The 16311-nt window shown below is 45.0% G+C and overlaps 1 protein-coding gene across 2 annotated transcripts; it reads right to left on the reverse strand.

Annotated features, from left to right (window-relative positions):
* Window positions 1-1530: 1530 nt before the first annotated feature.
* Window positions 1531-15700, reverse strand: Cfap20 (cilia and flagella associated protein 20). Of its 2 annotated transcripts, XM_027405704.2 has the most exons (6): window positions 15427-15695; window positions 5474-5553; window positions 4163-4274; window positions 3334-3522; window positions 2211-2321; window positions 1531-1788 (listed from the first exon to the last, which is right to left on the reverse strand). In XM_027405704.2, exons 1-6 carry the CDS (start codon window positions 15508-15510, stop codon window positions 1783-1785), a joined length of 582 nt encoding a protein of 193 aa, XP_027261505.1. In that variant the 5' UTR covers window positions 15511-15695; the 3' UTR covers window positions 1531-1782. The 2 variants fall into 2 exon arrangements, with proteins under 2 accessions (XP_027261505.1, XP_027261506.1); XM_027405705.2 differs by lacking the exon at window positions 2211-2321 and having other exon boundaries at window positions 15427-15700.
* Between the last annotated feature and the right edge of the window lie 611 nt (window positions 15701-16311).

The raw sequence follows: 16311 nt of genomic DNA on the forward strand, positions 1-16311 counted from the left end.
CTGCCAGGGAGCCTCAGGGACAGGGTAACAGCTGTGGAGGGTGGCTCTGGTTGGCTTGGTGGCCGAAGAGGAAGGTGGGAGAATCAGGTGAATGCATCTGCAGCTGACAGCTGTGAGGGGAGAAGCACAGTGATGGTCATTTACGTAGCAGTGGGTATCCCTTGTTGCCTGCTCCCCTCAGAGACCTGGCAGTGCTTGCTCAGAGCATTTGAGGCCAGTGTTGGAGAAGGGTGTTGTTCCCTGTCTTTTAATTTCTCAGAAAGTAGTGACTAATGAGATATCTTAGAATCTGTTTTCACCTTTAACAAAAATCAAAACGACCCCAAGAATGAAACCAAACCTAGAGGAGTGGGGAGCAGTGTCTGGGGGTGGCTTTCTTTTCCTTTTTGAGTCAAGTAACTCTGCCCGCCATCATCCAGGTCACTGACACATGTCTGCACACTGAGGTCCCACATGACACACAGAGTGAGTGAGTCAGGAGCCAGTGAGATAGATGGCTCAGTAGGTGACAGCTCAGCACAAGCCCAACAAGCTGAGTTCCATCCCCTAGAACTCATGGTGGAAGGAGAACCAACTCCCAAAAATGGTCTCTGAGGTCCACATGCATGCTATGCCATACACACACACCACATGCAATAATATGAATTTTTTTTTTTTTAAAGTTCAGGTTCTGGGAGATGGTTCAGCAGTAGACACTTGCTGCCAGGATGAACTACTTGAATTCAATCCCCAAGACCCACACTGAGGAAGGAGAAAATTGACTCCTGAAAGTTGTCCTCTGACCTCCACATGTACAACCCCTCCCATAAATAATACATATAATTTTTAAAAAAATGTTATTTTGGGGGGAGTGGTGGCACAGACCTTTAATCCTAGTACTGGGGAGGCAGACGTAGGAGGATCTCTGAGAGTTCCATGGTAGCCAGGGCTATGCAGGGAGACCTTTTCTCAAAAACAAGTTCTTTTGCAAACTTATAAACAAATAAAAACAAAGATGTGACCTCAGAGCCACTGCACTGGTTGTAGGATGCAAAAGTGATCTGGCAAGTCCTTATCTGGTGACCTGCTCCAATGCAGGAGAATCCAACTGAGAACCGTGAAGGGCTCTAAGGGGATCTTCAAATGTGTGGAAGAGAAACTTATGTTAGACGGCATTTTGTATTAACTCAATTTACACTCACCCCTCCCCCCACTAAAGTGACTCTCTGGTGACAACCTGGCTGTAACTCTGTTATTAGTTGATCTAGAAGTTGCTCCAGTCAGTACATACAGGCCTGTTTTACACTGCATGCAAATGGCTGTACTGTCATAGCAAAATGGAAAGAGAAACATAACCATAAAAAAGTAAAGTAGAAAACAACTTTACAAACCAAGAATATAGCATTTTATTCATTTCCAGATTATGCGTATTACACAACATATACATATATTTAGATAATATATAAAAGAAAGAATAAATTGTAGGAAGAAATATTGGTCTGAATCTGCCTTGTAGGACGTCTTTAAATCCGTGCATTTGTTGTGCGTGTGTCTCTCACATGCCAGGGCAGGCAGCACAGGAAACCCCAGCAGTTGTATGTCACTCAAAGCTCTGCTTTCCCCACTGAACTTAGAATGCAAGTAACAGAACTGTGGCATGGTCACTGGTGTCCATGACAAAGACACGAAGTAGTAAATGAGCCATAGCACAGTGGATTATTTAAATGTTTTTGCATTGTCTCCATGTAGTTTTTTTAAACTAAGAGTCATGTCCAGAGTCTGTCCCCCTTAGATGCCATCCAGTTATTGCTGAAGGAGAAAAGCAGAAAAGAGCAATCAGTTTCAGCTATTAGAAAACTGAAGGTCAATGTCACCAGTCCCCTATTTCTGGTGATAACCAGTGGACACTGGGCTGTGGGGACACAAGCATAGCTGGAACAGGAAAGTGCATGCAAAGTGTCCAAAATTGTACACTGCTTGCTCATTGAGGCTGACAAAGAATCAGCCAGAGGGTATTCTTCCAAGAAGACCCATGGCCTGAGAAGGGAAGGGGAGATGCACTGTGGTGGGGGAAGCAACAGAACAGGCCACAGCCCATCCTCAGCTTGGTGCTGCTATGCTGGAAGGAGAACTAAGAGATGCCAGCAAGTCTCCAGTGCCAACTCAGTCAAGGGAATGTCCTAGGCCATGGCTCCCCATCCCTCTGCCTTCCTTAAGGAAGGATGTCTTACTTTGGCCTTGTTCTGAACTGGAAGATACAGTTTGAACTCTGCCGGGAGCTCATCTTCTGAGTAGAGTCTGTCTGAGAAGTAAACCCTTCGGATACGACAATTTGCATGGATCTGCAGAAAAAAGACTCATTTTGACAGCTAAATACAACTGCTTGCTCTTTGCCTGATTCTCCCAGAAGCCCTCTCATGGTACTCCCAAAACTTTATCTCCATTAGCAAACTGGCTTTGCTTTGGGGTAGACTCCAACAAGAGGGGGACTCAGGGGCTGGAGAGATGGTTCATTGGTTAAGATAACTTATTGTTCATGCAGAAAGAAGACCTAGGTTCAATTCCCAGTACCCACACCATGGCTCACATCTATCTGTAACTCCAGTTCTAGAGGATCTGATACTCTCTTGTGACCTACTCAGACAAACATGTAGTGCACATACATGCAGGGAAAATATTCATATACATAAAACAATCTAAAAAAATTCAAGGGGATTGCTGGGCATTGGTGGCACACTCCTTTAATCCCAAACTTGGGAGGCAGAGGCAGGCGGGTCTCTGTGAGTTCGAGGCCAGCCTGGTCTACAGAGTGAGTGCCAGGATAGGCTCCAAAGCTACACAGAGAAACCCTGTCTTGAAAAACCAAAAAAGAAAAGAAAAGGAAAGAAAAAAAATCAAGGGTGTTAGAGAGTTGGCTCAGTAAGAACACTTGTTGCTCTTGCAAAGGACCCAGGTTCAGTTCCTAGCACCCACACAGTACATAGCTCACAACCATCCCTATCTCTAGTTTTTGGAATCCAATAGCCTCTTCTGGACTTCTAGGACACCAAGCATGAACATGGTACACAGATGTACTTGCAGGCAAAGCACACATACACATAAAATAAATGTAAAAATTTTTAGAAAAAAAAAGAAAGGATTTTGATTTGAATTTATCTTGTTTAAGTAGACCTCAGAATATCCTCTGAACCTTTTAGAGGCCCAAACCCCCTGAACAGTGCCTTGGGAACTTTGGCTACAAGCCCCACATTGCTCTGTCACATGTGTCATAAGCCAGCCAGCCAACCAGCCAGCCAGCCAGAGTGTGTCCTAGAGCCCCTAGTATGAAAACGACATGTGTGAAAGGCAAAGTACCTGCACTCTCAGGGTCTCGATGTAGTTTGTGCCATACGCCCGCCGGGTGAAATCAGATAAGTTGAACTGAATCTGGTTCCAGCCATCATCCAGCCGCATGGGCATGGTACAGATGAAAGGCTTGACTCGGGTGGTGCTCTGGTAGTTACTTGCTCGAAACCGCCGACGAACATTTTTGTCATCTAGTACCTGTAGCACCCAGAGAAAGCCCACACTAGTTCCATGTTCTCAGGCTCAGACAAGTGTTAAGTCAAGAATCCGAGCCTCCACAGCCTGGTTCCCAAGGCCAAACCCCAGGGAGAATAAACAGGCCTGAGACAGGTCACACTGTCACAGATGGCCTGGAAGTAGTAAGTTTATCTTATTTGTTGTCAAGACAACAGCAGCTGCAAGCCGGGTGGTGGTGGCTCACGCCTTTAATCCCAGCACTTGGGAGGCAGAGGCAGGATCTCTGTGAGTTCGAGGCCAGCCTGGTCTACAAGAGCCAGTTCCAGGACAGCCCCCAAAGCCACAGAGAAACCCTGTCTCAAAAAAAAAAAAAACAAAAAACAAGGCAACAGCAGCTGCACTGACTGCCACAGCCAGTAGACACTCAGACCATAGAATGATTTCATATTTCTTCCCTCTAAAAGCTTAAGCTCTGAACTCTTGTAGCTATTGATTAGACTTTCTGGGTACTATTTCTTTTGAAACCTCACATTAAAACATTGATTTTGAATACCAAATTTACACCCTAAGAGAACTTCACTGAGCTTTAGCAGAGGCAGAAAGAGCGTATGTACAAAAGGATAACATGCATTCTTAGAGCCTGTTTCTCCCGCACACTCACCTGTACTTCAAATGTAAAATACTTCTTCAGGTTTTTGATGATCATGACAAGGAAAGGCAGTTTGATTCCCAGTGTCTTCTTGGGGTCTGCAGGACATGTGATGTATGTGGTGCTGTCAGCAGAAACACCAGGGAATGGGTTACTCGTCTTTCTTCCTTTGGTGTGTACAATACCACATGATCCAAGAGTAAGAATTACAAACTGGATCTAAAGGGATCAACTTTGTCACCTAATGAACCCCTCAACAGTTCAGTTAATCAACATTTTTTAAAATGCCAGGACTGGCAAGACAGACCAGTGGGTAAAGGTACTTGTGGTTAAACCTGATGACCAGTCTGATCCCTGGGGCCCACATGGTAGAAGTAGAAAACTCTGATCTCCAAACACACACCATGGCATGAGCACCATCCTCCCTTCCCTACATCCACATACAAAATAAACAAAATAAAAAGTTAAATGTCAAGTGTAGTGATCTGAAAGACTGTTGGAGGATAGGAGATCAAGGCTAGTTTGGGCAACATAAAAAGATCACATCTTTAAAAATCAAACCCAGCCAGGTGGTGGTGATGCACACCTTTAATCCCAGCATTTGGGAAGCAGATCTCTGTGAGTTTGAGGCCAGCCTGGTGTACATAGTAAGTTCCAAGACAGACAGGGCTACATAATGAGACCCTGTCTTGAACCCTCCACCCAGAAAAAAATCAAAACAAAACAAACCAAGAACCGACTCAAACAACTTTAGACCAACAATAAAGTATGGAAAAACAGTCTGGGAAGTTCTTCCAGTAAAAGAAGACTTCAATTCGACAGGTGATGGTGGCGCACGCCTTTAATCCCAACACTCGGGAGGCAGAGGCAGGCGGATCTCTGTGAGTTCAAGACCAGCCTGGTCTACAGAGCAAGTTCTAGAACAGCCTACAAAGCTACACAGAGAAACCCTGTCTCCAAAAAAAGACTTCAATTCTAAGGTAAATATGACATGATAGAAAATTTAAAAATTGGGTTATTGAAAACCGTAACAGCCGCAGCTGGGTGATCAGAGCATTCTTCTATACTCAGGGTGAACAGTAATAACACAGCTAACTGCTCTCTATGCTGGGCATGGGTCTAAGAGTCACAGTTAATCTTCACAGGAACCCTACAGGAAAACACCCCCATTTTGCAGACGAGGAAACTAAAGCTGAGATCAAGCAAACTGCCTGAGATAAGCAGTAAGCAGTGCAGGGGATCCTCAGACAGCCGATCCTGTTGACACTGGGGCATACTGCCCTCCCGATGCAGCACTTTTAGAGAATGAAGCTGGCGACCTACCTGACATTTGTCCCTTCAATCTCTAGCACCAGGGACTGGATGTCATTGTCAGTGATTCTTTTGATGTGGCCATTCCGTACCTATAAAGAAGAAAATCTGTCAGTGTTGCAGTGTTCGACAACAGCCTTATAAAAACTTTGAAGGTTGAATGAGCCCATTAGAGGAAAAGTGGACTAAGACACATGACATACAAGTTGGCAACAGCATGTCAAAGCCTATGAACAAGGGAGTATGTTATTCCCTCTACCTGCCATTTGGAATAAATTCCTTTCTGATTCGGGCTCAGCTAACATTTACTCTTTATTCTGTAACAGCAAAGTTCATGTATATTCTTATTCAACTCCTACACAGCAATAAAAAAACAAAGGCAAAGTGATAAAAGTCCCAAAGTCCCATTCTCAGATATGAATGTGGCATCCAAGGACTGTAAATGGGAGATCCTAAGTAGGAGACTGGGCATCCTAGAACTTCCAGCAACCATAGCTTCTTTGTCCACAAAGATTAATAAACTACTGTCAGCCAAGCATGGTGGTGCATGCCTTTAATCCCAGCACTTCAGAGGCAGAGGCAGAGGCAGAGGCAGGTACATCTCTGTGAGTTCGAGGCCAGCCTGTCTATATAGTAAATTCTAAGACAGTCAGGGCTATGTAAAGAGGCCCTGTCTTAAAAATAAAAAACAACAAAATGGTTACTAAGAAGGAAGGCAGCAGTTGAAAGCAGTATTCCCAGCTTTGCCTGTTGGTGCACACCTCAAATCTAACTACTAGAAAGCTAAGGCAGGCGATTACTCTGAATTATAGGCCAGCCTGGGCTACATCAAGACCTTGTCTCAAAGAAAATGTGTATTCATGTGTGTGTGTGTGTGTATGTGTGTCCCTTGAGTTTACTCCTACTTTTTCCTTATGTAATTTTATACTTTTCTTAAGTATGAGTTCAGATCCTTTCCATACCATGTACAGACATCTTCATTTTCAGTCAACTGATCTCTCTCTCTTCTGATTTTCTTTCCTGGCTCATGTTGCCTAGATGCCGTAATTTAGCACTATACATGCATGCATGCATGCATTCATACTATATATTACACATTAAATATTAACTTATTTTCTCAAAATAATTAGGAATAACAAAGTATTTCTGAGCACCTAACTCAGAAGCAGCTAATATGGAAACAATCAATAGGTGTAGAAGAGGCAACAGGAAAAAGAAAAACATTTCTTCTGGGTATGACAAAAATGGCAGTGTTGGCTTCATAATCAATGACTCAATCCCCTTGTTCATTACTGATTACAATTTTACTTTCCATTACATTTGCATATAGAGAGAAAGCACCATGAGCCTGACAATAGTCTTTTGGGATATTTGTACACTGTGTGAAGACATACTTCTGTGATTGGTTTGATAAAGAGCTGAACAGCCAATAGCTAGGCAGGAAGGTGGGACTTCCAGTCAGAGAAAGGAAATAGTAGTAGATAACTGAGGTAGAGAGTAGGCACCAGAGGGGGTGGTGTAGGTATGGACAAACAAAATGAAAACAAAAAAACAAACAAACAAACAAAAAACAGTAAAAAGTTACATGGCAAAACACAGATTAATATAAATGGGTTAATTTAAAAGGGCTGGCGGCACAAGCCTAAGCTAAGGCCAAGCCAAGCTTTCATAATTAAGTCTCCATGTTGTTCTTTATGAGCTGGCAGTGGACAACAAAGCTTACTACACAATACTTTTCCACACAGCTCTGTGCTTTCCCATCAGTTTCTGTGTGCTCTGTCACTGAGTTTGATCTATTCTCATTGTATGTGGTGGAACCACCACCCACCCTGCTCTACAACTGCAGTGGACTCGTCTGTGAACCTCAGCCAAGAGTAGGATCAAATACCATGCAGCCTTAGGATCTTCTTCAGTGCTCAGTTCTGTGTGAGGCATAAGCTAAGCATTCAAATATGTGCTGACTCTGGAATCTGTCACCTTAAAAGTTGGCACATCTGAATAGGTTCAAGGAGGGCTTTAAACATTCCTGGATAACATATCGACCATGGACTATTATAGGAAGTGGGAGAGCATGTGAGCGTCACAAAGCACGTGAAGCTAGTGGTGTAAGAATGTGTCTTATAAAACACCCTTTGGGCCATTTTCAGGCACAGAATGCTGGGCTAGATGGGCCTCTCAGTTCTGCCAATGGAGCAGTTCTTGGGTTGTCAAGACCCAAATGTCACATTGAAAAGCTTCTCAAACAAAGCTGGCCACATTCAATGTCCTCCTGCTTTGAATTCTGGGCCACTTTCCAACAGAGATTAGGAACACAAAGGCTCAAGTCTGTGTAGGACATGCCAGCACTGCCCACCTCTTTCCCCAATGTTCCCAACTAAGGTAGCAATATTTCTTTCTCCTCTATATTTTGTGGAAAATCAGGCAACTTATTGAATGAGGAATCTGTCAAGAAATTATTTACAAATAATGTGCTATAACTCTACTGTTAAGAACTGGGAACATTCCAATAAGATACAATATTAGTTTTACACCATACCACTAGTTATTCTCAATAGCATAAACATTCCTTCTTTAAAAGGTAGCTACAAGGGCAGGGAATTCAAGAGACTAATAAGTAATTAGGGCCTCAAGTCTACTACTATTGCTAAAAGGCAACATGTTGCTATTTATCCAACATTGTTTCAAATCATGGAGTTAATCTTAACATTTCCGAAAAGTTCTCTGTCTAGAGTCAACAAGAGGTCTCCCTTGGCTCAGAAAGCAGCCAGTTCTCACAGAGAGGAACTGTGAGGAAATTGGCCTTCTGCCCTTCTCCAAGTTTACAGCTTGCAAATCTGATCCACTCAAGTCCTTAGAAAGGGAACAATGCCTTACAAAGCACACAGAGGACAACAGTGGGAGCTAGGACAGACTCTAGAATCCCTGGGCCTCTCCTCACCCAGAGGCAAGTGAACCTGATTTGTTAGTAAATCACACCCCCCCCCCTTAAGACCCCTTTCAAGGGGCTGCAAACACAAACTCACTGGAAAGAAAGGAGTGGAGTGCTGATTGACTGGGATATGAGAGTTCAAGGACAGGAAACTTCTCAAAGTCTCTTCTCTAAAGCTCTTAAACAAAGGAGTGGTTCTTGGGGCAAGGTTTCCACCCTCTGCCCTCTAGAAATGACTACATTAAATTACAGACTAAGCTGGGGCGTGGTAGTGCATGCCTGTAAACCTAGCACTTGGAAACTAGAAGGATCTCAGTAAGTTTTGAGGCTAGCCTGGTGTACATAGAAAATTTCTTGCTAGCCAGGGCTACACAGTAAGACCCTGTCTCCAACAAAAACAAAGCCAAACAAAGACACAGGCTGTCACCGCCTTCAATTGTCCAGGCCCTCCAGGAAGTCAGCCCATCCCTCTGAGCAGCTCCTCATAAACACATGTGGTAAGATGTATGTCTCTGAAAGTCTCAACTTCCTTTCCTTAGCTCAGAGTTCACTGGGCAGGCCTGGCCCTCGGATGAACATAAAAATGTATCTGTTGACACTTAGGGCCCAAGGTGGAAGCAGATTTCACTCAACTTTTTCCTCTAATCAGTGTGCACCACTTCTAACATTAATCCTTTCATCCATGATATACTATCACAATCAGTGTTGCCTATGAGAGACTTATTTTTTCTTTTTTCTTTTTTCTTTTTTTGGCTTTACTATCCTGTGGTGATATATTATTTATGATTTATTAAAGCTTGTCTGAGGATTCAGAAATCAAAGTTAGCCACAAGCCATAGAAGTCAGGCACACACCTTTAATCCCAGCAGCCAGAAACTAGGAGGTATTGGCACACACCTTTAATCCTAGAACTCAGGATTAAGAGGATCTCTGTGAGTTCAAGGCCACCCAGATTTACAGAGATTGATCCAGTCCTAAAGAGAAACAGCTCACACAAAGATGATCTCAGCACCTGGAATCACACGCCTTTTATCCTAGCATTAGGGAGGTATATAAGATAGGAGCAGGGTCTCAGTATCAGGCATTCATTCTCCATCCACACGGAGGATAGGAAGCCATTCAGTCTCAGGATTCTCCAGCCACGCTGAGGAGAGGCAGCAGGACTAGCCCTTTCAGCCTGAGGTAGTGGTAAGAGCTAGTAGCCTACTACACTACTTTGCTTTTCTGTTCTTCAGCTTGAAGTCTGAACCCAAATACTGGGTCTTTTATTTTTCATGTTACACTATCCAGTGTGATGGAGATGCACCTCTGGATGTCCACTAGGGTGCTTCCAGAGAAGTTTAAATGAGGAGTGAAGACCCACTCTGAAAGTGGGTGGCACAATCCATCTTCTGCTCTTACTCCATCATTGAACAAAAAGGGCAAAAATAAGATTACAGTCAAAATTCCTGGTCTGATTCCTGGTCTTCACAGGTGTGGAGTCCTAGATGCACATTCCTGGCTGATGCCTATAATCTTAGCACTTAGGAGATTGAGGCAGGAAGACTGACACACGTTTATGACTACCTTAGGCTTTGTAACTCCAGGGTAGCCTGGGCTATATTGTGAAGACCTTGTCTTGTATGAATCCCAGCATCCACATAAAAGTGGGGCACACCTTTAATCCCAGCACCCAGGAGGCATAGGCAGAGGCAGGTGGATTTCTGTGACTTTCAGGACAGCCAGGACTGTTACAAAAGAAAGCCTATCTCTAAAAACAAAAACAAAAACAAAAACAAAAAAAAGAAAAAGAAAAGAAAGAAAGAAAGAAAAAAGCTGGGTGTGGCAATGTGCTGCCTATAATCCCAGCACTGGGAGGTGGGGGTTGGGTAGACAGGAAGATCCCTGAGTTCACTGGTTAGCCACCTTAAAAGGCATCCAGTGTCCACCTCTAGCCTCCACAAGTAAACACATAGCACATATACTCCACACATGTGCATGTACACATAACTACCCATCAACACAAGAAAAAAATGAAAAAAAAATGAATGGATTTCTTAATGACATACGAAAATGTGATTATATTTTAATTCTTATTTATTCCTATGAACCATGACCCCTCCCAGCCCCCTCTCATCCGACACATTAAGTATGTGGAGGTTTTTGAACCCAATTACTGGCAATTACAGGGGATGATCTTCAGTACTACAGACACCAAAGGAACAAACCTTAGGTTTATCTCCTAGGCTTTTCATGGTTGCTGGGCAACTAATAAAGAACACTGATTTCCCCGCCTTCTCAGTGTAAGCCCTAGGGAGGAGGGTCAAGATGAGAGAAAAATAATACTTCAGGGATAGGGAGGAAGCTGACCAATGTCCACAATTCTACAGAGTGATTCAAAAATAACATATTAGCTGTACCATTCCCATCCCTTCCCCCCACTTTCATTTTCTGGCTCCACTCACTCATCCTGGCAGGCAGCTGAACCCTCAGCCATCTGGCATGTCCTCTTAATGACACATGTCCCAATTTACATTAAGCCCTTAGAGCAGGCCACTGCAGCAGGAAAAGTGTCTACCCAGGGCCAGGGGCCTGGCTCCAAGACAGAAAGCAGACAAAGGGAGCCCTCTGTGGGAAACTGTGGTCATAGCTCAGGCTCATGGGACCTTGGGCTACTCTCCATTTGCTTTACTTTTTAGGACTACTTACACAGCAGATCGGCCGTTGGCACTCATGCTATACACCAGGCTGACCTTAAACTCATAGATATTCCCCTGCCTTTGCCTCTGAAGTGCTGGATTAAAGGTGTGCACCACCACCACCACCATCTGACTCACAGTATTTCTTGAAAGGGCACAAGTAAGCAGAACTCGTGTTTTCATCCAGTCATAGTAAAAGCTATTAATCATTAAAGACTGATCTTGGGAAAGTGAAAATCATTTTACTCTATCCAAAGGCACTCAATTCCATCCACGTAATGATTTAACATACATCAACAAGGTTTGCCAAGCTAAAAGTTAGTGTCTACGGCCAGCAAAGTGGAGCAGCAGATAATCAATCACTTGCGGCCAAGCCTGATGTCCCGAGTTAAATTCTTGGATCCATGTGGTGAAAGAGAACTGACTCCTACAATTTGTCCTTTGACTTCCATGGGCACAGGCACGATCATGTACACACACACACACACACACACACACACACACACACACACACACACACAAATGCAATGGTTTATTTATTTTTAATTCTGGAGAAAGACTTTGTTCATCCTTAAAATGAGGAATGAGGAATGGGGACCCAGTCATCATGACTATTCAACAACAACATCAAAAGACTCTGATAGTCTGATTTCATGTGGAAACAGAAACGGCAGCAGCTGAGAGGAAGAGACGATGGGAGGGAGGGAAGGAAGAGAGAGCAGGATGCGTTAACCAATCCCATGGGACTCCAGGGAGCAGCAAAGAGGACTGAAAGGCATGCAGGATGAGGAACACTTCTTTTATTTATTTTTGTTTTTTGAGACAAGATTTCACTATGTCACCCTGGCTGGCCTCGAACTCACAGATTCACCTGATTGAAGTTGTGCTCACAAGCTCTAACATCTTGAATAAGTGTAAGATTTGTTGGTTCCAGAAATTAAGGAACATTAAACAACCTGTTGGTTTTTTTCTACACTCTTGGTCTGAAAACCTACAAACATCTCTACCAGGAAACTAGTATAGCCAAATCTTAACTAAATTCAAGTGTGACAAGAGGGAAACTGAGGCCAAGTGGTGGTGGTACACGCCTTTAATCTCAGCACTTGTGTGGGCAGAGTTTGGGTGAAGGCTGGGGAGCAACAAGTGCAGAGGTTGTCAATTGAAGAAAGTGGACTAGGTGCAGCAGGAACCTGTCTCTAAGGAGGGGAGGGGATCTTGGAGAACTATTTAAGTGCATGGCAGAGCATCTGCCTGAGCCTCTTGGGATTGGAAAAGCCAAAGAACTACTGTTGTAGAATATTATTTTAAGGTGTGTTACATTTGTTTATGCTCTGGAACATTTGTTTAATGATGTAAAGATGTGTTGCTTTTGTTTATGCTGCATTTGTTTAATTCTGTGAAGCTGTGTTACTGTCTAAAACATCTGATGGTCTAATAAAGAGCTGAACAGCCAATGGCAAGGTAGGAGAAAGGATAAGTGGGGCTGGCAGGCAGAGAGGATAAATAGGAGAAATCTGAAGGGACAGAGTAAGAGACTGAGGAGGACACTAGGGGCCAGCCAGCACGGAATAAGAGTGAAAGTAAGATATACAGAAGAAAAGATAAAAGGCCAGAGGGAAAAGGTAGATAGGATAATTTAAGAAAAGCTGGCAAGCCGGGCGTTGGTGGCGCAAGCCTTTAATCCCAGCACTAGGGAGGCAGAGGCAGGTGGATCTCTGTGAGTTCGAGGCCAGCCTGGTCTCCAGAGTGAGTGCCAGAATAGGCTCCAAAGCTACACAGAGAAACCCTGTCTCAAAAAACCAAAAAAAAAAAAAAAAAAAAAAAAAAAAAAAAAAGAAAAGCAAGAAACAAGCCAAGCTAAGGCTGGGCATTCATTAGAAAGAATAAGTCTCTCCATGTGTGATTCATTTGGGAGCTGTGTGGTGGGCTCCCAAAAGAGCCTAAAATAGTCCGGGCATTGGTGGCACAAGCCTTTAATCCCAGCACATGGGGAGGCAGAGGCAGGCGGATCTCTGTGAGTTCGAGGCCAGCCTGGCCTCCAGAGCGAGTGCCAGGACAGGCTACACAGAGAAACCCTGTCTCGAAAAACCAAAAATAAAAAAAGCCTAAAAGAGTAAAAAGTAAAAAAAACAACAGATCAAAACTACATTATTTTAATTCAGTAGCTTAAGCAGATGCTATATTTAATCTTTCAAGATTGTTTTTTACAGAAACCAAGTAGGTATTCTCTCTGTGCACAAACTCCAAAGTCAGAATAGTAAATATTTGTGATATTGAAATAAGGACTCAAAACAGTCATTACAGACAATACGTATTATCTACTGGCAAAGGACCAAGCTATATGTAGGTAATACAGACACCCTGACCTGCCTTCACCCCACAATCAGACTTCACCCTTCTTACAGCTCTGAATTATTTGCTGGGTGGGGGTGGGGGGGGTGGGTGTTCACAATTCTGTTTCTTCCAAACTCTTTACAATGCCAGTCACTCAGATGATGCTCAATAAATCAGTGATAAACATTATCAATTCCCAGTATTTCCTTGACTGGTCTGGATTCCTGGTTACTGAGAACTTTATAACTTAACTGAGGAAAATCCCAGTAACAACAAAGCTGATGTGGATAGGCCCAAACTTCCCCTTTCCTCTTTCTACTCTCATCTCAATAAAGAGCTGGAAACATGTAATTAATTTATTTTGTATTGTGACAATTTGGCTCAAAATGAATGTTCTGGAGTTTGCCAAAAAATGTCTGTTTAATTTGCTCTAACAATGCTTCATATGTGTTTATGTCATCAGGGTACCATCAGACCTCTAGTGGCATTGTTAAGGGACACAACGCACCATGGTTACTCTGCTTTCATATGCCATGGGTAAACATGTTGACTAGTCAAAAAGCCATGCTTGAAAGAAAAAGACAAAACACATCCCAGATCACAGCCAGGGTGGTGTCAAATGGATGCTTGTTATAAAAGCTTTATACCACTACCGTCCCACCACAATCCAGCATGTTCTCCCGACCTGCTCTGACTGCTTTACACAAACACTTAATATAGCTCAGTTTCCAAGTTCAAGTAGCACACAAGCCAGCACTCTCCATACCTTCTGTTCATAGCAGACAAGATACCAAGGCTGGTGAGCCATCATCCTGCCAACGATGCCGGAGGGGGGTGGGGAGGGGGCACACGGACGACCCATTCTGGGTTCTCTTTGCAGAGGTCTAATTTAATAGCTCCTGATGCTTCATTTCAAAGTGAACAAAAGATCAGGAACATGGTGGGGGGAGGGGGAGTAGTTAAGGGTCTGCTCCCTATGCAATACTCTTGATGTAACTCTAGCTATGGACAGAATCATTGGAAAGAGAAGATGGTCAGACTGCTCATGGATCAAATGCTGGATCTTGTGGAACTCTCAACTGTCTTAACCAAACGACATGATAATCCAAACATGTTTCTCTCAAAGCTGCTCTCAGAACACAAAACTGCCTAGCAGTGACAAGCAGAAGGCAGTGCAGGTGCGCTCTCAACCACTGTGTGGCCCAAAGCCCTCCTCTGCAAATAAGCAAAGATGCTGTACTGTTCTAAACTTGGCTTACTTCGCCCATACACCTCTATAAATACTCCACTAGGCACACCACCTCTCTCCATCCTCTCCTGAAGAGGGAAGTACTAAAGATATTCCCTAAATCGACGGCTTCCGCATTAGAGTGCCCACTTTATATCAAAAAAAAAAAAAGGTCCAGCTGATTGCTCCGGCTATCTTCATGAGAAATGAAACGCCAAGATAATAAATGTAGACCAACTCACATCCAGCTAGATCTTAACATCTCCAAAAGTGGCCAGGGAGGGCCACCATCTCACGTGGTAGGCGAAAATACCATCCATTCTAGAGGAAGCCTGGATAAAATACGGAGGTCTGAATTTATAGCTCCCGAGAAGCCTGGGACAATAAATCACCATTCTGCAATTTCCCAATGGAGAAAGAGGGTAAGGGAGGAACAGTACAGACTCCAAGGCACAGGGAGCTTGCAGCAGGTTCCAAAGGTTAGACCGTCAGCGGTCAGTGAAACAGAAGGAGCTAATGAATGAGACCTGAACACGTCTGGTTGGGCCCGTGCGGTTGTGGCTGCGCCTACGTTCAGGACAAAGGCCCGACATCTACAGAGCAGCACAGTGCCTGGCACCAGAGAACACGTGCATGCCTTTCATCGCAGGGATATGCGTTTCAAGATAGGCGGTGGGCACTCGGCACCCATTCTACTGACCGGGAAGCCGAGGCTCAGCAGTCACACCATCACGTGAGCGGCGAGGACTCGGGCTGGCCCCGCCCCCCCCCGCCCCGCCCCCGCCGGGCCGCTCACCTTTTTGTCCCAGATCTGCAGGGGCTTGCTGCCGATGCTGTAGAGGATGGAGAGGAAGCCGCTCTGGAACGTGTTCTTGAACATCTCGTCAGCCGCGGCCCCGCAGCCGCCCTAGGCCGGACTGGAAGTCGGCACCGAGCGGCGAAGGAGAGAGGGTGCCGCCGGGTCCGAAGGAAGGACGCTGGGCTGCAGCCACTGACGGCGGGAAGCGGCGGCGCGACGCGAACCCGCAAGCCTGGGCGCGCACAGGGCCACCTCAGCACCGAAACCACAGCAACTGCCGCCCGCGCCGCTAGCCTGCCTGAGAGGAGGCGGAGCGCCCCCGCGGCCCGCCACGGATCCCTCCGCACTCCTGAGCCCGCCTCCCGGAGGAGCATCGCCCAGTCCGGCCGCAGGAAGAGCAGCTTCCGGTTTCTTCCGCCCTTAAGCCTGCCCCTTCCTGCCTCCTATAGAGCCGTACTCGGTTGCCAAGGGACTATTCCTCTCCTCTCCCCACCGCAGTTCAGAATTGGTTCATTACAGCGGAAGGAGACTTTGGGTTTGCCTCACGTGTTGACAGTGCCTGCGTGGTGTCATGGGAACCGGGAGGGCGTGTAGAGGGGGGTGGAGTCACGACCGATCCCGCCCCGAGGGGCGGGGCAAGTGAGGAAGGTGGTTTTCTGTGAATGACAGGAAAATGTTGCTTGGCGTGGTGGCGCCATCATTGAATCCCAGCACGGGATTTAATCCCAGCAAAGGCAGAAAGATCTCTGAATTCGAGGATAGCCTGTCTACCTACATAACGAGCTCCAGGACAGCCAGGACTCATAGAGAGACCCTGTCTCAAAAATTAGATGTCCTGGTTTTGCCCAGGACAGAAGAACGTGTAAATGTAACGTGTAAGCG

The sequence above is a fragment of the Cricetulus griseus genome, chromosome 3, assembly GCF_003668045.3.
Source record: "Cricetulus griseus strain 17A/GY chromosome 3, alternate assembly CriGri-PICRH-1.0, whole genome shotgun sequence".
In the NCBI taxonomy this organism is placed as follows: domain Eukaryota; kingdom Metazoa; phylum Chordata; class Mammalia; order Rodentia; family Cricetidae; genus Cricetulus; species Cricetulus griseus.